The sequence below is a fragment of the Pipistrellus hanaki genome (genome assembly GCF_964339955.1).
Source record: "Pipistrellus hanaki genome assembly, chromosome: 4".
NCBI lineage: Eukaryota > Metazoa > Chordata > Mammalia > Chiroptera > Vespertilionidae > Pipistrellus > Pipistrellus hanaki.
In genome coordinates, this window is record NC_140506.1 from 57,944,055 (window position 1) to 57,967,348 (window position 23,294).

General features: G+C 39.5%; 1 protein-coding gene across 1 annotated transcript; it reads right to left on the minus strand.

The window, feature by feature from the left end:
- Positions 1 to 130: 130 nt before the first annotated feature.
- Positions 131 to 23,081, minus strand: STARD4 (StAR related lipid transfer domain containing 4). The gene is made up of 6 exons (XM_084882852.1): positions 22,961 to 23,081; positions 14,263 to 14,382; positions 13,105 to 13,154; positions 6,949 to 7,075; positions 5,825 to 5,939; positions 131 to 4,433 (listed from the first exon to the last, which is right to left on the minus strand). The coding sequence occupies exons 2-6, from the start codon at positions 14,365 to 14,367 to the stop codon at positions 4,204 to 4,206; spliced, it is 627 nt and encodes a 208-aa protein (XP_084738978.1). The 5' UTR covers positions 14,368 to 14,382; positions 22,961 to 23,081; the 3' UTR covers positions 131 to 4,203.
- Positions 23,082 to 23,294: the final 213 nt, after the last annotated feature.

A 23,294-nucleotide genomic window follows, 5' to 3' on the forward strand; every position in this document is an offset into this window, starting at 1 on the left:
GCTTGGGTTTCCCCAGCAATAGAGAAAGCCAAGCTTTCCACACACCCTGGCCAGCCTAGGCCTCCACTCAAGGCTACAAAGTTTCAATTATAGAAGGTAAACAAATCCAAACAGAAATGGCAGCAAGAGATAAATTGCAAGAGATGAATTTTTATTTAATCATACATGTAAAAATCTTTGGAAACAACAAAATAATGAAGACATCATAATTCCAATTTCCTGTGTTCTGGGATTAATTTATTACTGTTTCTTCCATACTCAGATCCCACCATCCCCTACCTCTAGAAGCTGAATAAGGCAAGGGATAAAAGTAAAAAAAATAAAGGCAAGGAAGATACATCAGACAAATAATACAGGTTCTAATGGAAGTCCGGTCCATTCCCCAACCTTCCCTAGGTTCTATTCATTTGACCATAGGGTTGGGATAGCTATGGCACCTACTAAATAAAAAAAGACGCTGGATTTTAACATTTTAAGGATGCTAGTGTGTTCCTGAGTAAACAGGTAAAATTTTTATCTATAACAAAGGGAATTTCTCACACCTAAAAGCTTTTTTTTTTTTTTTTTTTAAACTGGGAGACGATTTCAGACATAGAAATCTACAATTTCAAATATACCCAACCTCAATAAACAGTGAAATGAAGAGATTTTTTTTTAAACATTTACAACCTCTATAATTCTGTAGAAGTTTCTATTATACATAACTGCAGAACACTAAATTCTCATAATTATTTTTGCTGATTATGTCAAACATCAAGAGTTAACCAATCAAGAGTTATCAATAAAACTAGTATTTCATGCAAAAGTATCACTTATGATAAATTACCTTTTCTAGTATGAAATTAATTTCCTTAAAAAAAAAATAAGTACCATGTACTAAAAACAGTGCTATGCCAAGTAGTATTCCTGTATATACATTTCTAATACAAACTAGCTGTAAGCAAGAGAAAATAACTACATAATAACAAGGCAGATTATATGCTTTCATTAACTATCCCATGAAAAGTCATCTTTAAAGGAAAGTTGGGAGGGCTATAATTTTTATTATATTGCACTTCTAAGTGATATATTTCTAATGTTCAGCAGTCCCAATTTAGTCAGCACGGAAAGCTCTGGTAATTAGAGAAGGCTTTGTATTTAAGAGTAATTTCATGAAATTCTCTACTTCATATTTTAGAATAACAAATTAATACATGCACTATAGAACTGTGCAGACCACTGGTCCCATGTGGATAATGAGCACTTAAATGTGGCAAGTCCACATTAGTAAAATACACACCAGATTTCAAGGAATTCATATAAAAGAATATAAAATAGCTTAATGACTTTTAATATTGATTGCATGTTGAAATGATATTTTGGATCTATTGAATTAAATGAACTATATTATTAAAGTTAACCCCAGCTGTTTATTTTTTTAATATTGCTGCTAGAAAATTTAAAATGACATATGGCTTCATATTCTTTTTTCTATTCTACAACAATGCTATAGAAACAGCAGACTCATTAATCCCAACCCACATTCTTAAATTTTTATCATTATGGTACTTGGAGATAACATATTTCAACATATTAACACAAGGTTCCTGAGCTTAGATTCAAATACAACTCTACCCTTAAAAAACAAAACAAAATCCTATTCTATAATCTTTTTTCATCATCTTCTATATACTGGCAACTGTGCTAAACTTTGGTTAGTTATGAGTCTGCACCAGGCAAAAATGTCTTTTGGGGAGATGAAAATGTTCTAAAACTGGATTGTGATGATGACTGCACAACTATACAAGTATTAAACAATCACTGGACTATAAACCTACAACCGGCAAATTGTATAGCATGTAAATTACACCTCATAAAATAAAGCTGTTTGTTTTAAGTATATTCTACAAGAGCCCAGTAGATCTGAAGTGCCATTTAGAAACTGCATATAAATTTTAGGTAATTCGAATATAAATTTGAATATATATGACTCAATATTGCAATGAGAATTTTTCTATGAGTATCCTGTTACCTGCAGTTGGTCTACAGGAAACAGTGGATTATGTAATCATTCACAGAGGTATAAGTGGAATAGGACAAAGGGAACATTAGAGTAACTGAGAGTGGACAGTTCATTTGTGTTTAGGGTTCCCAGATCAGGCAATCACAGCCCTTACCTACAATATGGTTGCAAATCCTTTACCCAATCTGGGCACCTTATAACTGAACATCTGTTGGTATTTCTCCATCTAATAATGCTTCAATACAAGAATCTTCCTACTCTACATTAATGAAAACAAATAAAAAAACACATAAAGTCAAAACTAACATTTAATAAATTTCCATAGGAAACTGAAAACTAAACTACTGAGTTTTTTCCCCTATTACAAGAAGAAGAAAAAAGTGGGAGAAAAATCCAGCAACAAAGTTACAATTTAGAAAAAATATTAATAAATTTCAAGCTAAGAAAATAGGATCATTTACACATTGTTTCTGTCAGTTCTTGAAACAAATTATTTTCAGTCTAAAACTTGTGAGATATTCACCATGGATACTGTAGTACTACTATTTATTTATTTATTTATTTATTTATTTATTTATTATTTTTTAAAACATCATTGCTAATAGCAAAAATATAAAGACAAAACCAACTCAATTTTTTTCATTTTATCAAAATGGGTGTGAGGATCTATGACTTACGCTTTCTTTACACTCAGGAAAACACATTAAAGTAAAACACAGATCTAACCTTCATGTACTTGAACCACCATATGCTCTTGTGCTTTTTGTAGCCTCTCTGGCATGCATTTCCAGATCATGCATTTCCAGAGCATACCCCTATTAACCCACACACAAAAAAGAAATACAATAATAACAACGCAGAAAGTACATTGAACACTGAAATGGATTTCAAGATGTGTGCAGGCACACAAACCGATTCATACAAAAATCTGCCTGTATTAACCACACACACACAAAGAAAATAAAATGATAATAATTCAGAAAGAACTCACATTGAATAATGAAATGAATTTCAAGATGTGTGTATGTACACAAACAGATAACATACAAAAATTTGCCTGGACACATTGAGATGCCTCAAGTTCTTATTTTAGAAGTAAACTAGGTGGACAATTCAAAAGCCAGTCATTTGGGATGTTAAAATCATGTAGAATGTTCTTTTAAGGCAGCCACAGAATCAAGGGACCAATTATTATTGTTCATTCTAGTTACAAAATGACTCATCTAGCATTTGGGTAAATCTCTGAATGTATGTTATAGTTCCAGACAAAAGTTTCATCACAATTATGAATGTTTATGAAGTAGTTAGTAACACTTGGAGTTGAGTGATATTTTTAAAACTGAAACATGTACAGAACATTCATTAAATCTTACCTTCTAGAGAGAGAATTCCCTGTTGCTAAATACAAGATACCACCAGCCACTTCATAAAAGTCATACTACTGTTCAATCAATATGTGTCCCCATCACATAGTTGGCAGTTTTTGTATTGCTTCTTTCATGCATAAATGTTTTAAGACTCCCAAAATAAATGCACACAAACAATCATATTTTTAAAGATATTCACAAAATAATGCTATCTAGGTATCAAAATTGAATTGCATTTGATTTGAATCTATAGTTACTATAATAGCTACCCATTTATTTCTGATCTTTTCAATACTTGGAGCAGTGCAAGTCAGTTGACAATGAAGGTCATATTTATAAAATATAAAGAGCCTTTTCTTTACTCCAAGATATTGGCAAACTCATAGAGCATACCGAAAGCACTAATATTTAACTTTAAAAAAATTAAAACTTTTACAAAATGTTCATAAAGCTCTAAAATAGATTATTTTAACCTAACGGCATGAAGCTTGTGCTCTCTCTAAATTCCAAGCAGCCAAAAATTCATATTGAGGCACTATTCATTATCTTAAGAGTTTGAATCGAAGACCTGTTATCTACTTCAAGGTGGATTTCTGTCATGCTCTCCATTCGTAGACACACAGACTGCCATACCAAACAAAGTGCAAATAACTATTTCAGAAAACTGCAATGCCCTCTCTTAGATAATTATTTACTGTAGGAATAAAATAACACAAAAATATCTCAAATTCTTCCACAAGCTATAAAGATGAGAGTAAAGGGTGATGATTTTTACAGGCCATGGAACTGAAAGGAGTTGATTCAAAAGGTCATAGTACTACAAGTTTAAATGTCTTATGCCTTTCGTAAGGCTTTTTGTAAATCACCATAGAAGTTGATTAAAGTGCTTGCCATGGCTGTATCTACTGCAGACTGAGGAATCATCCCACGCAGATCCGTCTGAATATAGCCTGTCAAAAGACTCTGGTTTGCATTGTCTGTAAGTGGAACACAAAACCAACCGCAGGGATGGTTATATCCACGAACAAATGCTGCTCTCTTCTCACTCCAGTCAAGGCTGATCCCTGCAAGGCAATTTTAAAATAACACTATTAACAGAGGGACTGACATAAGTCTAAAACTCTCATTTAAAATGTTAAGATTTCTTGTTTCAATATGTCTTGTTATCCCTGTAGGTGAAAATTCAACCCTAAGAGGGACCATGGATGAAAAAAAAATTACCAAGTAGATTTCTGTCAGGGAGCTAAGATAGGTAATGCAGAAACTCTAATTGCCTTTAGAATGGATGGCATCATGTCATCTTGGTAACTCCTTGGAAACTAGGAATCTTGGATGTAGCATCTGGGCCTCAAGGGTGCCAATAACAAACCTATGGACCCAGCCAGTATGGTTTAATGATGGAGAATCAACCTATCAACCAGAAGGTCATGGTTCGATTCCCAGTAAAGGCACATGCCTGGAATTAGACTTGATCCCCAGTAGGGAGTGTGCAGGAAGCAGCCTATCAATGATCCTCTCTCATCATTGATGTTTCTATATCTCTCTTCCTCTCCCTTCCTTTCTAAAATCAATAAAAATGTATTAAAAACAAAAACCTATGGTACCACCACTCTCCATAGGCACTCCCATATCCAACTCTGTTAGTAGCTGGTCAAAAATAAGCAAATAGATGTTTAACTACAACTGGCAACTCAAGAATATACAGAAAACATATTAACTTACCTATAGATATATCTTAGGAAGCAGGAACCTTCTTATAGCACTATTTTTAATTTCAAAAGAAAAATTGTACACAACTCAGAGAAGAATATCCTAACACCATGGTCAGCAAACTGCAGCTTGCGAGCCACATGCGGCTCTTTGGCCCCTTGAGTGTGGCTCTTCCACAAAATACCACAGCCTGGGCAAGTCTATTTTGAAGAAATGGCATTAGAAGAAGTTTAAGTTTTAAAAATTTGGTTCTCAAAAGAAATTTCAATTGTTGTACTGTTGATGTTTGGATATTTGGCTCTGTTGACTAATGAGTTTGCCGACCACTGGCCTAACACATACCAAGTTTGTGTGTGTGTGTGTGTGTGTGTGTGTGTGTGTGTGTGTGAGATTAAGAAGCTATTTTTCATTTATTGGATCTCTTTCTTAGAGGCAATCATGTGATCCATGTTTGTTAGCTGTGATCTGGAGCAGTGGTCACCAAACTTTAGGACCTCACAGACCACTAGTTGGCAACCACTGACCTGGAAGATAGCATGTAACTGGAAATAAAAACCTAAATTCCAAAACCCTTCTTGATACTGTTATTTTAATCCCTAGGGTTCAGCATTTATAAATGAAGTTTAGGATTATAAAATAAATATGAGAACATATCTTGCATAGAAAAAAAAAAAAACCCAGCCTAGAAATCTCAAATATTTAAAACAAATTGAAAGAAGACAGTATATGGTTTTGAGATCATTACCACAGGATAAAAGCCCTCCGTTATAGTCCACAGTGTAGGAGAAATCAACAAACTCTCTTGGGGAAATAATATTCCAAAGCTGACCAGCAGTAGTGTAACGCATCACACAGCAATTCTGAAGGACAAAAGTTAACAGATGTTACTTACTACTCTAGGGACAAATACATAGACTCATAGATTATAAATTCATCCTTAGTAAGGAACTGATACTCATCTAAAATGTCTTATAATTAGTAATAATTCTTACAGTGATTCTGACAGGTTTAGATTTCTATTCTAAATCTCACTGCTGCTATATATATATATATATATATATATATATATATAGTCTGTATAGACTATATATATATATATATATATATATATATATATATATATATAGTGTCTGTCGCGTTGTATCCTGTATGATATTTAACATGGAAGTAGATGGTGTAGCCCTTAGGTGTTTAAGATAAAATACACAAATACATTCACTAAAACACCACATGATTCAATAAAGATGTTTGGCTCAACCAGCATGGCTCAGTGGTTGAACATCAACCTATGAACCAGGAGGTCATGGTTCAATTCCTGGTCAAGGCACATGCCCTGGTTGCAGGCTCGAACCCCAGTAGGGAGCATGCAGGAGGTAGTTGATCAGTGATTCTCCCTCTGACTCCCTCTCTGAAATCAATAAAAATATATTTAAAAATAAATTCAAACATGGCAAGAAATTAATAAAAATAGAAAAAGACAGGAAGCCACTTTTGTTTAGAGTGCCATCTTTGGTCTTTGATTTTGGCTTCAACAGAAAATTTACATACAATTTACCTGGAAACCTGAACATACCAGTAATAGTGGTGTTTTCAGAATCTTAGATTTCAGAAAATAAACCCACTTCTGACTAACACTCATTAGGTAATATGAGAAAACTCAAGCTTTTTAAAAGGCAGCAAGGAGTCCCCTGTGAGACCTCTACCATAACTACTTATTCTCAAAGCAATGAATGCAAGTATGTACACATGTTCCCATACACACATGTGCGCTCTCTCTCTCTCTCTCTCTCTCTCTCTCTCTCTCTCTCACACACACACACACACACACACACACACACACACACAATCTGAATGTTTATAAACAAATACCTCTTCAAAGTTCTCCAAAATGTCCAATGAAGTCATTAAGCTGTCCCAATCCAAGCGACAGGGACCTGGGCGTATATGGTCCATTATATCATTAACAACACCATCTATAATACCTTGGGCTTTGAAACTGGAAAGAAGAAAAAAAGTCAAATTCTACTGAATGAAAATTTTCAGCATGCCTTAGTTCTGTAGTTCAGAACTAACTAGAGCAAATAGAGCAAACATGTCAATGAAGATTAATTGATTGATTTTTTATTATTAATCCTCACACGAGGATATTTTTCCATTGATCGTTTGGAGAGAAAGGAAGAGAGGGAAAGACAGAGAAAAACATCGATGTGATAGAAATACATCGATTGGTTGTCTCCTGGATGTACCCTGACAGGGCCTGGGCCAGGGAGGAGCCTGCAACCAAGACACATGCCCTTGACTGGAATCGAACCCGAGACCCTTTGGTCCGCAGGCTGATGCTTTATCCACTGAGCCAAACCAGCTAGGGCAATGAATACTTATTAAAGGGAGTAAATCTCAACAACCTTTCTACCAATTATTTTATCAGAATGTATTCTTTGTCCTCAAATGTAATAAGAAATCTGAAGGCTATATTTTATGCAATCATGAACATAGTACTGGTAAAGTACTGTGATGTTATGCCATGACCAAAAACAATCTGCAGAACTCTGTAATGTTTCCACTTATTTTGCATGCTATTCTTTTCTGTTATATTCTAACATGTTATTAGTATAATATAAACATTTTTATAGACTGGAAGAATATATATGCAACACATAAACAGAGAATATAATTACTAAACAGGATATATAATTAATTCCTATTAAGTCAATGAAAAAAAATATGGGCAAAAGGACATGATAAGATTGACCTGAAATGTCAATAAATTTAGAAAAGATGTTCATCTTCACTCATAATCAACTAAATACTAGTAAGATACCATCTCATGTGCCTCAGATTGGCAGAAATAATAAACTTAGTGACAAGTAGTGAGTGGAAGGGAATGAGAACTCTCAAACTTCTATCACCACTCTAGAGAGCAATTTGACATGGTTAGTGAAGTTGAATGATGCACATCTCTAAGCCCCAGGCACATACCCAAAAAAAAATCACACACCTGTAGGAGACGTACTAAGAAGTTTACTGTAGCACTATTCTTTATAGGGAAGAAGTGACAACACTATATATATATATATATATATATATATATATATAAAAGCCTAAGTGACCGGACAGCCAGACAACCCTCCGGTAGCTATAACACACACTGAGCACAAGGGGCAGATGCTCAATGCAGGAGCTGCCCTGAGGTGGTCAGAGTGCTCCCACAGCAGGAGTGCCGCTCAGCTGATAGATGAGCATGAGACGAAGGGCTCACGCCTGGCAAGCGCAGTTATGGAGGCACAAGTCTCTCCCGTGGATACTCCCCCTGCACTCCCCTCCCCAATCTGGACTGGGATGGGGAAAGGACTGACTGGGCGCGAGCCCACAGCAACTTCTCCGGTGACACACAAGGAACAAGGATGTGATGATAAGTGGCAGCTGTGCCATCTTGAGCGTGCCAGTATCACCCTAGGATCGCAGTGGAATGGCAGCAAGCCTACCTAGTGGTGGCGGCGGCAGCAGCAGGTGCAAAAGGGCCAGGATGGGCAGGAGCTGTGCAGCCCCGGCCCAGGCTCCAGCTCCTCCCCAGCTGCCTGCTGCTTCACACACTACTTCATACTGTGCAAGGTCGACAGTGGTTGAGGCAGCAAGCAATGGCAAAGGCAGGGCTGGAGCCCGAGAAGCTAGCAGGTAGGCTGCCTGCAATAGTATGGAGGTCCACTGATCCCCCCAGGCCAGTCCAAGGGACCATATTGGTGCACGAATCCGTGCACTGGGCTTCTAGTCATACACACACACACACACACACACACACACACACACGCCTAGAGTGACCAAATGACAGGTTAACCAGTCGCTATGACACACACTAACCACCAGGGGGCAGACGCTCAATGCAAGAGATGCCCCCTGGTGGTCAGTGCACTCCCACGTGGGAATGCCGCTCAGCCAGAAGCCGGGCTCATGGCTGGTGACCACAGCTGCAATGGCATGTGCCTCTCCCACCTCCATGGTGAGCAGCTCAGGCTCCTTCCCTGCAGCCTGCTTCTTCATGCACTGTTATATCCCTCAAGGGATGTTGGACTGCCAGTTTCAGCCCAATCCCCAGCCTGGCCTGCAGGAATTGGGCCGAAACTGAGGGAACCCATGGATTCGTGCACCAGGCTTCTAGTAAAGTTATAAGTAGGAAATGTGCAATCAGATAAACACATTGTGGTCTATATATAGAAAAGTGAAAGAAGAGACCACATGACTAAATCCTGAAAATGAAATATGGAGCAAGTTACTAAAGGAAGCACATAGTCAAAGTATGAAACAGACACAGCTTTTACCGAGGAGCAATTACTTCTGGGGAGGAAAGAAAAGTGAAGAGAAGAAATGAGAGACAGACTGGCTTTAACTCTATCAAGCAACAATTTTTTTTTTTTTTTTTGGGGGGGGTGTCTTTTTTGTTTTCTTTAAAACATCTGAAGCTATTTTATCATTTTGCAAATTTCAAGTTCTAATTTATATGATCTTTCCCATCCTGAATCTGCTCTTGCCTCCTGTGTTCTCTAACTTGGGGTGGAAGATGGGAAATCCTATATAACAGAGGTAATATGCAAATTGACCATCATTCCAATACACAAGATAACTGCCCCATGTGGACACAAGATGGCCATCACAAAATGGCCAGCAGGGGGGTGCAGGACAGTAGTGGGCAATCAGGCCAGCAGGGGAGAGCAGTTGGGAGTGATCAGGCCTGAAAGGGAGTGCAGTTGGGAGGGACCAAGCCTACAGGGGAGGACAGTTAGGGGTGACCAGGCCTGTAGGATAGTTAGAGGAGACCAGGCCAGCAGGGGAGGGCAGTTTGGGGTGACCAGGCCAGCAGGGGAGGGCAGTTAGGGGTGACCAGGCTGGAAAGGGAGGGAAGTTAGGGGTGACCAGGCCAACAGGGGAGGGCACTTGGGGGTGATCAGGCCTGCAGGGGAGGACAGTTAAGGGTGACCAAGCTGGCAGGGGAGTAGTTAGGGGGTGATCAGGCTGGCAGGCATTAGCAGTTAGGGGTAATCAGACAGACAGGCAGGCAGGCGAGCAGTTGGGAGCCCGCAGTCCTGGATTGTGAGAGGGATGTCCCATATTGGAGAGGGTGCAGGCTGGGCTGAGGGACACACACCCTCCACACCCCACCCTGCCTCCCTGTGCACAAATTTCGTGCATCGGGCCTCTAGTGGGGATAATAAAAAATAATCCAGTCATCCAAATTAGAAATCTGGGATTCAACTTTGATTCTTCTTTTTCTCTTAACCCTATTCCAAGAGCCAGAATTAAGAAGTCACCATGCTTTAACAAGATGATTTCCTATATGTAAAGTGCTTAGAACAATATCTGGTTCTCAAATGTCATCACTATCATCATCTACCATCACCATCACTCAGTCTCTTTCATGTTCATTTGCCTTTTTTTCAACTCCTGTGCTTTGTCTTTAGTTTATGCACTGTGTCCAACTCAACATTCCACCAGTCTCTGGATCTTCTGATCACACCTCTTTAAGCATATGAAAAAGCCACAAATGTCTTCCCAGGAATATACACACCAACACAAAACTTTATATACAATCTTAGGGAGCTTCAAGAAGCAAGTCATGGACTCCCAGGGTAAAACCTCTTCTCTGAACTCTTATTGTTCTCATTTTACAATGCTACTTAACACTATTAGAGTAAATTTAAAATCCTTTGAGGGCCTAGGAGGTGGGGGGGATTGTACCATACTGAATCCCTTAGTTTAGCATTCAAAGTTCCTGCACATATATTGTTCTCCCCACCCTCATACTTTATGTTCTAGCTATACAAACACAATTTCTACCTCCCTAAACTAACTTGAAGTGTTTCCCATCTGTGTGTATATAGTAAATGCAATTCCTTCTGCCTGGAATATGAATCAGTCTTCCATTCCCAAGAAATACCAATGATTCCTTTTAGACTCAGCTCACAGATTAGCTCCTGTATGAAGTCCTTTAAACCACCAAGCATAATGCTATGTACTCTTTTCAACCCCCTCTGGGAATTATTGATCTAAAGAATTAACTTTCCACCCTTGCTTACAATGCTTAATCCACCCCTAGTTTCTCAGTCCTCATCATAAATATTGTATGACTCATCTTTCTGGAAACGCTATCTCTGGTATTTCACTTCAAAACATTCTTATATAGTAAGTGGGGCCAGACCCCACTTTCATTTTAGAAAGGGCAAGAGTCCCAAGTATGTGAAGATCCTATATAATAAAAACATAATATGGTAAGTGTCTGACCCTTCAACCATTCAACCAGTTACTATGATGCGCACTGACCACCAGGGGACAGACACTCCAACCTGTAGGTTAGCTTGCTGTTCGGGTCCAGCCAATTGGGACTGGGCAAGACACGCTCTGCAGGCCTCCCATGGTTCCTCCTTGGCCCCGATTGTGCTCTGGTGGGATCCCTCGACCTGACCTGAGCCCTCTCGCAATCTGGGACCCCTCAGAGGATGTAAGAGAGCTGGTTTGGGCTCAATCCCCGCAGGCCAGGCCGAGGGATCCCACTGAAGCACAAATCTGTGCACCGGGCCTCTAGTTCAACTATAATTACACAAAGCAATTGTCCCCACTGGTTTTAAAAAGCAATTATTTTTTTCTGGTTAAAGGGATAATTCATGATCAACTACCTGCAAATAACAAAAAATGGAAATAAAACCACCCACAAAATCACCATCTAGAGGTCTACATTTGGTGTTTAATAAAAACATTTCAACATATAAAAATATAAAAAGTCAACTCACAAACGTATTATATACAGTTGAATATTCACTTTAGATTATATGGTGAGCATTTTTTTATGTTTTTAAATAATATTTGAAAATGTGTTTTTTTTTAATGTAAAATGTCACATGTTCCATAATTTAATCATTCATCAACTGTTGATTATTCAAGTTGTTTTTAATTTTTAATATATAGGCAATGCTGTGATGGAAGAGATAAGAACTTAACGATTGTCTTTCTGATGATTTCTCCAAGATAAATTCCTAGCATAAAGTATGCTATAGCACTGAGTAAATGTAGAAGAGTATTAGAAGAATCTTATATATAACTAGAGGCCCAGTGCAGATTCATACACCTCTGCCTGGCCTCCGGGGATTGGGCCGAAACCGGCTCTCCGACATCCCCCGAGGGGTCCTGGATTGTGAGAGGGCCCAGGCCAGGCCAAGTGACCCCACCAGTGCACAATCGGGGCTGGGGAGGGACCGCAAGAGAATTCCAGGGCATGTCCGGCCCATTTTGCCCAGTCCCAATTGGCCAGACTGCAGCAGCAAGCTAACCTACTGGTTGAAGTGTCTGCCCCCTGGTGGTCAGTGCGCATCATAGCGACTGGCCGAACACATCATATTAGGCTTTTATGTGTGTGGGTGTGGAAAGAGAGAGAGAGACTAGAAGCCCAGTGCACAAAAATTCATGCACTCTAGGGGTCCCTCAGCCCGGCCTGCACCCTATCGCATTCCGGGAGCCCTCAGAGGATGTCCAATTGATGGCTTAGGCTCGCTCCCCTTAGTGCTCCTGCAAAGGCAGGAGAGGTTCCTGTCACCGCTGGGCTGCCCTCACCAGCCATGAGCCCAGCTTCTGGACTTCTGGCTGAGCAGTGCTCCCCGTGGGAGTGCACTGAGCAGCAGGAGGATGCTCCTGCATTGAGTATCTGCCCCCAGTGGTCAGTGTGTGACATAACAACTGGTCATTTCGCCATTCATTCAATTTGCATATAAGCCTTTTATTATATAGGATGCTAAGAAATTAGGATCATATCAGTCATTTCACATCATTATTTATGATCCCCTCACTATCAACTCAGTCCAGAAGGGTTATGGAAATAGGCTTTGACTTCATGAGGTAACTTGCTTCTCAGAAAGTTTAAATCTTAAAAGGAGAGGCCTAATTTTACTGGCAATAATAGTAATCAATGTTTCTGTGTGTGTGTATGTATAAAACATTTAGCAATGTCTTAAGAGCTACCTAAAACTACTAGAATTTACTCACAGATATCCATTAAATTCTTCTGAAGGTTTTCTCCAAATTGTGACATCTCTCTAGAAAAACAATAATATAAGTGAAACCTTGGATATAAAACTGACAATTTCATACGTCTAGACTGAGTATTAGTCTTTGCTTTAAAACTTAACCCTTTGCACTCCGAACCATTCTGGACATTGGCTACCAGCTACTCGACGCTACTTTGCGGCGGAAACGTGCGTTGAAATAACTCAATTCCCCGTAATCACTAATAAACTGCAATGTCCTCTGAGAGGGGACATCGAGTGATATGCTAGAATTCCGATGTCCCCTGAGAGGGGACAGCGGAGTGCAAAGGGTTAAGTAAATATTTGGAGATACTTAAAGTTATTTATACCATCAAATGATCCACATTTGAATTTCTTCTCTATCCTAAAATTCTTACATTTTATTTAAATCAGACCTCTAAGAAAAATTTTTCAGTAGCTTAATGTGACCCAAATACTGTGAAGATTCAGTGATGGCACTATCTCACTGGCCATTTATTACTTTCCTTATTCTAATTTGTCTACTGGTACATTTAGAATAAGACATTAAGAACCCTAAATATTTCATTCTGAACTCGCTCACATCTTTTAAAATATTAAACAATTCACATATGTTCTGACAGTGCTACCTTGAATTAATCCCCACATCTTTTTCTGATAATTACCCAAGAAATTCTGCATATCAGAATAGCTAAAGCACTTAACTGGAAGAGTCCTGGATTCTAGGATTGGCTCTGTCAACACTCAGCCATAAGATAATTTGGGCACGTCCTGTTGCTAAAAATACTAACTGGTCACTCACTCTCACAAGCTTGTTGAAATATCTGAAACTATTCCAAACTACCAATTACTATACTTCCTTAAATTGACAATGATACACTCTATTTGTTGACTTAAGAGGGCATTCTTTAGGCTCTTGTTGCCCAAGTCTATTCTCATGTCCAATATCTAAAGAACTACTGAAAGCGGTACAGGATTACTATGTTTATTCCTTTATGATCTGCTAAACCACCCACTTTATTAGGAAAATTATCTATCCTGCACAGCCATTTGCAGTATGGTCCACATTTTCCCATACTATTCTGAAAGATATTAACCAATTCATTAGACAAGATATACCCCAATTAAACTAATTTACCGTTTTCTTTGCAACACGCCATTTATCCTCTTCAATGCTATGGTACTGGATGAGAGTATTTTTAAGTTTAGTTGCAAAAGCAGCAGCATCGGGCAGGCCTTCCATTTTTTTATTTTTTCCCTGTTACAAAGATAAAAAATCAGCATCAGCAAACGCCACAATTTGATGCAGTGGGTTTCGAATGTGGCTTCATAATAGAATATCCTGGGGAGCTATAAAAAAGACCTATACCCGAACCCCACCCAAATCAACTAATTAGAATCTCTGATAGCAGGACCTGGGCATATACAGGTTTTTTCCTAAATATTTCCCATGTGAATAACACATAGGGTTGAGAAACATTTTAAATTATTAAAATCACTCATATATAAAATAATACAATCCTATATTTCCTTACCAATAGAATCCAATGAAAAGAAATAAAATTCCAGGTCACTTAAAGAAAAAAAATTGCTATTTCCAAAATACAAAAATAATACACAAGTTATAGATCTTTAAAAACTTCCTTAGATTTTAGCCACAGAAAATTTTTTTTATTTTACTATCCAACAGATTTAGAACTCATTCTAGCAAACAAATGAGAACAAGAACTGGAAGCCTCTTCTAAAGACAGGGCTACAGAACTCCAAACAATTCACATTTTTAAAATGCTCCACTGTCTTTAATATTGTATTGCATTTGATGAAGTGTTACAGGATTCAACCAGCTGACAGTGTAAGGAAGAAGGTCCTAGTGAAGACTTTTAGAACCACTACACAGTGTCAACAAACGGTTAAATTTAAGGAAACCATTTTAACTATATAAAACAGAAAAAGTACTATAGCATTAATAACCCCAAAGGCAAGGTACTATTCACTATTGTTTTTAAAAGGAAATGATTACTAATATTGAAAGATAACAATATAAGGGATTCTGCTGTGATGGTTTTAAAACACTGCTGCCAATTCTTTGACACACCTCCCATGAAGATGTGGAGTCTAGGACACCCAGGCTCTCTTCCTTAGGATGACTCCTTTGGGAGTACTTTGAACAACATGCAAGCATGCAAAAAATCTGGCTACCCTGAAGCCGACATATGGAAAGCCATGGGAAGAGGGAGAGAGACAGCAACCTCTCCCAGATCCAGAAGCTTATTGCCTAATGTGCATCTCTTGTTTCCCTCCAACCACCTTAGCCTTCCCATCTTAAGAATTTGCTGGTACAGCTGTGCGTCACTGCAGGTTGCCCAGGACCAAACCAGAGAGGGTCGGACCTGCATTACAACCATTTGTCCACCGCCCAGACTATCATTGCTGACACGTACACATAAGGAACTGTTTGACATTGAAATTGGGACTCAAAAGAACTGTTGGCCTAGAAAGAAACTCATTACAGACTGATTCATTTGCCTCTCAGCATAACCATTATGGCTTGTCTCAGTTTCAGTTCTTATAAGCGTATTTCTAGTATCACATGATCTCACTCATCTAGAGGAAATAATGAACAACATAACTGATGAACGAAAACAGACCCGGAGCCAGGGAAGCATTGATCAGACTGTCAAACCTCAGAGGGGAAGGTAGGGGAGGGTGGGGGTAAGGTGGAGAGATCAACCAAAGGACTTGTATGCATGCATATAAGCCTAACCATTGGTCACGGACAACAGGGGGGTGGGGGCATGCGTGGGGAGGGGTTTGGGATGGGAATGGGGGGAATGAGGATAAATATGTGATACCATAATCAAGTAAATTTAAAAAAAAAAAAAAAAAAAAAAAAAAAGAATTTGCTAGTAAAAGGGTAATTGAGCCAGCTGTGCAAAGTCCAAAACCTTGAAATCACATGAGATTCCTATCCACACCCCTCAACCCATTTACCTACAATGTTCTTGTCCTACCAGCTTTCTGTTTCTCAAATAGGCCAAGCCTGTCACGGTCTTTGGCCTTTGGACTTGCTATTTCTCTGCCTGGATTGCTAGATCCCAAATTTGAGCACGACCAAAAACAACCTATGACAACAATCTTTCAATTGGAACCTTTGTCCTTAATAGGGTCTTCTATTAAGTCACTATTATAGTCTTCTTTTCTTACAGTGTTTACCATGATCTGAAATAAATTGTTCACTTATTGGTACTATACTGTTTTCTACTCTTTGACCACAACATCCCTAACTAAGAGCAGGGGCCCTTGTCTGCCTGCCTTATTCATCACCATAGCCTCACCAATGAGAACACTGCCTGGAACACACCAGGCATCTAAGTGTGTTCGCTTCAAAACAAGAATTATTTGGTCTTTGTTTTGTCTCCTTTGGTTCCATGGTACTCTCCAGAACAGCCTAAAGGAGAAAAGGTTTGGGGGGAAAAGCTGCCCATTTACAGACCCATCAAACCAAGAGAAGATTTAAATGAAATATCAAGCCTCTATGGAAATAAGGCTTCAATTCTCAACTACAGATGCATGCATTAGAACCACCTTTGCTGTATTTTGTAGTAGTTGCTGCTATTGACAAAGACTCTCTCCTTAGTTCCTCTAAGTCTGATGTTTGACTAGGCCTAGCTCTTGAGCTCGTCCTTAGCCCCCTTGGTTGTTTTAGCAAATATCCTAAGTCAGTTTCGTGAAAATTCCCCACCCTCAGAAATTCCTTATCCCACCGCTTCTGCCTCCCTCAAGTTTTGACGCTGTTTTTGAAATGTTAGCTTTCCGGGCCCACTGCCAGGCAGTGTGATTCCGTGGGTCTGATCTGGGATAGGCTCCAGAAATCCAGGTCCTTTAAAAAGCCTCACTGATCATTCTGTCATCCAGCCAGGACTCAAAACCACTGATAAGAAAACTAGAGGTGAGAGAAATAAATCAATGTTGCAGTCAATACTTACATAGTGCAACACAGAGCATACAAGCCATTAAAAATGATAAACACTGAAATAATATAGAGCAGTAGGGGAGGGAAAAACTTTTTCTCTACCCTCTTAAGGTTCTGTCTCGGGATGTGGGAATTAAGCTGACCAAAGGTTAACAAGGAGAAAAGGTACACAAATCTTATTTGATTTTACCATTTTAATTTAAGGCTCAGAGGTCTTCATTAAAAAAAAGAAGTGTAGTGAAGACTAGGGAGGGGCAAGGGCTAGGTGAAGGGGGACAATAAAGGGATATCTGTAATACTGTGAACAATAAAGAGAAAGAGAGAGAGAGATGAAGCAATGCAATGCCTGATCCTGTTTGGGATCTTGTACCAGAATGAAAATTGTTATGAAGGACATTATTGGAACAAGTAGCAAGATTTAAAATTTTAAAAAAACTATTGGTTAGAGAAAGCAACATTGCAAAAGGTTAACAGTAATCTGGTAGAAAGATAAGCAAGAGTTTTTTGCACTCTCCCGGCAACTTTTCTGTAAATTTGAAATAATTTCTAACTAAAGATAAAATGTAATAGTAAGTTTTTAAAAAGTATCCTAACACTTTAGAAAATAACAAAATCATATGAGGCAATCACTAAAATATTTTATTTACCCCAAAGTTTAATCAATACGGGGTGGGGGGGGGTGGGGTGGGGGGGGGGGGAAGTGGAGACCCAAAGTAGTAGATAGACCCAAGGCTTATACAGCATTTTAATAAAGGGTGATTAATTCTGGAGAAGTGACAAGATGAGGAAAAGGTAGGTAAATCATGGGAACTAATTATCTGGAAGAAAACAATGGAAGATAGGTTATTTTAGCAAAGTTTGTGCAGACCATCTCGAGGCCAACTATCTGTCTCCAGTGAGGAGCTGTCCTCCTGCTGATGGAGGAGAAGGGACAGAGAAAACTCTCCCAAAGGGAAGAGTACGTCCTGCTTTTAGGCAGATAGCGGGAGGAAAAAGCTCTTCTTTCATTTGCTGCTTATTAATTGCCTTCAGCTCAAAATAATCCTTCTCCCAAGTGGTGTATTGTGGAGTGGCATATTACAGAAACATGGAAAAGTATATAGAGAAAATTCAATAATATAAAATTTAGGATCTATGTAAGTGGAGCCAAATACATAACAAGTACAGGTCCTACCGTCAGACTCAAAGTGAATGAGCGCATTCAGAAAGTCTGCCAGTCAGGAATATATCCCATTGCCACTCAAGAGATTGCCAACTTGATAGCTAGGACAAGGATCTTATTCAAGAATATGTTATAAACAAGCACAAGTTCTTAGAGAAGACTTGCAAAAGAAATTTCATTTATCTATTACTAGGATCATCATAATCAAAACAATGTTATTTAAACCCCACGTCACCTGCCAGATAATCCTGTGGTTGGCAGATAATTTTAAAAAAATATTTGACAGAAATCAAAGAGGAAATGAAAAGCTACTATTATTATAAACAACGTTATCTGCGCAAATCCAGCACACAAAATGTAAGCAATAAAAATTACCTATAAAGATAGGAATCTTTAGTAATCATTGCTAGTAATCAGTGTAAAGTCCAAACTCCTTAATATGGCTTATGGGCTCCTTTAGGAACTGGCCAAGCTTCACTACCTAGTTTCTACTCTTCTTTCCTGGATTCCCCTGAAAATTAAGTTAGTTTCCCCTCCCAAGTTTTCTCACAGCAACTCTGTAATGTTATTATTCACTTGTCATCTTCTCCCATTTAACTGTCAGTCTTTGGGGCGGGAAATGTGAAGTCTAGAATGTTGTCAGAACACAGTGAATAAAACAGAAAAATAATGGTGAGCTACTAGCCTGACTTATGGGAGACCTCAAGATATCTAAGGCAGGTCCATTCATACTAATCATCCTTGAGCTTCTGAATGACTAAACCTTCCATTAATGTAATGAAACAACAATTTCTCAAAGATGTCTACCATTTTATTTATCAAGCATCTGTATACCAGATCTTAGAACGACAGTGATGAACATAATCTAGTTTTTGGTTTCAAAATTGATGTGTTCCACCCTTCAAGTAAACTTTTAACTGCAATAATAACAAAAACTAAAATATTAAAAATTATTGAGTCACTTTAAGGATAGTGGAGTAGGAGTAGAGTAGGAAAGGAAGAGAACAAACTATAAACTTGGAAAACTCTCTTTTAGCCAATGAACTATTTAACCAGGCAGTTAATTCTTACATGAATTTTTGTTCAAGATTAAGTCCAACAGGGTATAATGGTTATTTTTTTTAAATAAATTTTTATTGTTCATATTATTACAAATGTTCCTTTCCCCCCCACCCCCACCATTGCTCTCCTCCACCAGGTTCCCACCCACCCTCTGCCCTTACCCCACTCCCCATTGTCCTCATCCATAGGTGCACAGTTTATGTTCAGTCTCTTCCCACATCCCCCTCTCCCCTTTTCCCGAAGAATCGTCAGTTCACTCCCCTTCCATACCTCTGATTCTATTATATTCCACAGTTAATATTGTTCATCAGATTTTTTTTTAATTTCCTTGGTTTTTAGATTCACTTGTTGATAGTTAAGTATTTGTGGTTCATAATTTTTATCTTTATTTACTTTCTCTTCTCAAAGAACCCCCTTCAGCAATTCATATAATTCTGGTTTGGTGTTGATGAACTCCTTTAGCTTTTTTTTGTTAGTGAAGCTCTTTATCTGACCTTCAATTCTGAGTGATAGCTTTGCTGGATAGATTATCTTTGGCTGTAGGTTCTTACTATTCATCACCTTGAATATTTCTTGCCATTTCCATCTGGCCTGAATGGTTTCTGTTGTGAAATCAGCTGACAATCGTATAGGTGCTCCTTTATAGGTAACTACCTTCTTTGCTCTTGCTACTTTTAATATTCTCTCTTTGTCTTTTGCTCTTGGAATTTTATGATTTGTCTTGGTGTGGTCCTCTTTGGATTCCTTTTGTTTGGAGTTCTGTGTGCTTCCTGGACTTGTAAGTCTAATTCTTTCACCAGGTGGGGGAAGTTTTCTGTCACTATTTCTTTCAGTATGTTTTCGATATCTTGCTCTCTCTCATCTTCTGGGACCCCCATAATTCTTGTCTAAACCACCTGGGTGGGCAGGCATGACAGAGGATCCCTAGAAATATATTCCAGGACCAAAAAGAGGCAGTACTGAGGTTATCAAACTCTTGGCACTCTCCTAATATAACAAGGTATTCACGCTAATTGAATGGAGCATACCATATGCCCTCTATACTATATAATCTCCACCTGTGGAGGATGTCAGGAGATGTTTTAAATACCATTTTGAACTCCCTCTCAATAATTCTTTGATTCCCTTTCTTGACCTTTTATATCAAGAAACTCTCCAACTCTACCACTTACATTTCAGAGAGAACAAGTACCACTTAACTTTGTCAGAATCTAAGAGCTCCATATATAAGATTATATGCTCCTGACAGTTTTATTACACAGTGCCGAGTAATGCCTATCTCCATGTTTTACTTACTTTAACCTTTTGTTCATGTTTTCTGTGTCCATAGTTTTGAAGTGATCACTGGTGTAAATAGTGGGTGTCATTATAGGGTGGACAGCTCTCCCCAATTAAAATTTTTCTATAAGTACCATAAGTCATTGATCAATACCACCCCAATTTTTGTCAAATATATGTCCAGTGAAATGGCCACAGGTTGCATTTTATAGAATATAATAAACCCCATAATAAAAAGTGAATGCCATAAAAATATGTTTCTACTTATGTAGTAAAATGAAGTCAGAACTCATTCCTTAAAGAAGCTCATATAGAAATCGACCTTCCATTAACCAATAGATATGAGTTTCATTTGTGTGAACAGATTCAATTTAACATGCCAATTTGCACCCCCCAAGATGTGGTGCAAACCAACGCCTTTTAAATTAAATTATATTTTCTACCTAGCATAAAAATTTCAGCACATGCATGATTCCCAATCAATCTTGAATTAGCAATTTAGCTTTCCTAACTCAGTCAACTATGGAGTTTCTCATTTTTGAGAGGTGGCTGTAGCCTTTGCCACAGGGCAGCCTATTCTGCAATGTGACTAGTGTTCCTCTGTTTTCGTGCTCACTCTGACTGATTTTAGCACAAGCTTTACAACAATGTTGAGACTTTTTACAACATTTACAGCAATAATTCTAATATCACAACTTTAAGTTTATGTCCAAGTTAATAATGTTCAAGCTCCTAATGCTCTAATCCTTTATTTAAAAGAATAAAGCTAACATTTTAAAATCATTTGCTGTGGGATCAATTTTCGGGCCACTTTAAACTGTATTTTTTCATTTAGTCTTCATAAAGAACCTTAAGAGCCAAACCTATAATTATTCCTATTTTATAGAAAGGGAAAGGGGCAACAGGGAAATCAGGTCACTTGTCTAAGACCATACAGCTAGTAAGTGATGGAGCCAGAATTCCAACCCAGGGCTTCTGCCTTCGAGGCTAAAGATCTATTCTGTAAATAGATCGCTAAAAGCTGATCACTGGCTAGAAGAGACCTATGCAGGAGTAAAAAGGAATATCTTATCCTTTGAAACAGCATGGAGGGACCTGGAGAGTATCATATTAAGGGAAATAAATCAGAGAAAGAAAAGTAGCACATGATCTCACTCATATGTGGAACCTAAGTAACAAACTGATGAACTTAGTGATCCAGAGACATGGTAGCATGGAACAGAGTGCAGAACCTGAGGGACATCAGGGGAGGGTAGGTGAATGAGTGGGTGGGAAGTAATCAACCAAGAACTTTTATGCATATATATGCATGGCCCAAAGCCACAGATAATGGGGTGTGAGGGTCTGGGGCGGATTAGAGGGGATTAATGGGGGGGGGGGGGGGGCGGGGAGGGGGGGAGGAAGACGTATGTACATATGTAATACTTTCAACAATAAAGAATTATTTTAAAATATATATATGATATCATATTGAATTTGTTATATTTTGTTCTGGTTTCTGAACCCAAAATAGCTCAGGTATATTTTCTTTATTTTTTAATGATTTTTAATGATTTCAGAGAGGAAGAGATAGAAACATCAATGATGAGAATCACTGATCGGTTGCCTCCTGGCACGCCCCCTTCTAGGGATGGAGCCAGCAAGCCCGGCATGTGTCCTTGACCAGAGCAGAGCCAGAGACCCTTCAGTCAGCAGGCCTACCTACACTCCATCCACTGAGCCAAACCAGCTGGGGCTCAGGTAATCTTCCTTAATGGTCAATTAAGGATTAACAGCAATAGGTAACATAAACTTATTGAGGAGTTACATGAGTTTATACACTTAGCACCGAACTTGGAAGACACCTATAATAAGCACTGGAAAAAGCTGTCTTCTTCATCATCATCATCATCATCATCATCATCTTAGTCAATGCCTCCAGTGGGAGGATGGATCCTATGTTGTCTGTGCTTCCACTGAAAACTGGGAAGCCCGGCGCCCTTCACAGACCGTGACCTCACCAATCTACACCACGGCCCTGGAAGCAAAGCCATCCCCGCCCCTTCCCCTTTTAACAAATGAAGAAACTGAGGCCTAATCGGGGTCCACATCCTGGTGAGCAGTGTGCAGAGACCAGGTGCAGGCCCCGGGTTACGGCCGGACCGCCCCCTCCCCTCCCCTCCCAGGGGCTCCGTTTTCTTCCTCCCCGGTGAGGTCTACACCCTCCGGGCGGCCCCGGGGCGCCACCTCCGCCCTCCGCCGCCGCCTCCCCCGCCCCATTCCAAGCCAAAGCCCCGGGAAAATGCACCGGGCCGGCCGCCCTCCCTCCCCCGGAGCCGCCTCACCGGCCCCGGAGCCCCCTGCGCCCCCGCCCATGGCTACCTGAGAGGAAACGAGGAGTGCGGGGCGCCCGGCGGGGAAGCGTCAGACCGGGAACCGACTCCCCACTCTCCGAGACACTGACGCCTTCAGCTCTCTCGGCTTCCCCGCCCATCGGGGCCCCGGGCGATGGCAGCCAATGGGCGTCCAGCCCCTGCAGGTCTCTGCCAATGAGGAGGCACCGAGCTGCCGGGAGGCGGGCAGAACCTCTAGCCACGCCCACAACTCGAACCTGGGGCCCCGGAGGGCTAGTAGCAGAAGTTGGCCCGAGCAACGTGTGTTGGCTTGGATTGGCCGGCGTGGCGGCGTGCGGGGTGCTGATTGGCCACCGGGGAAT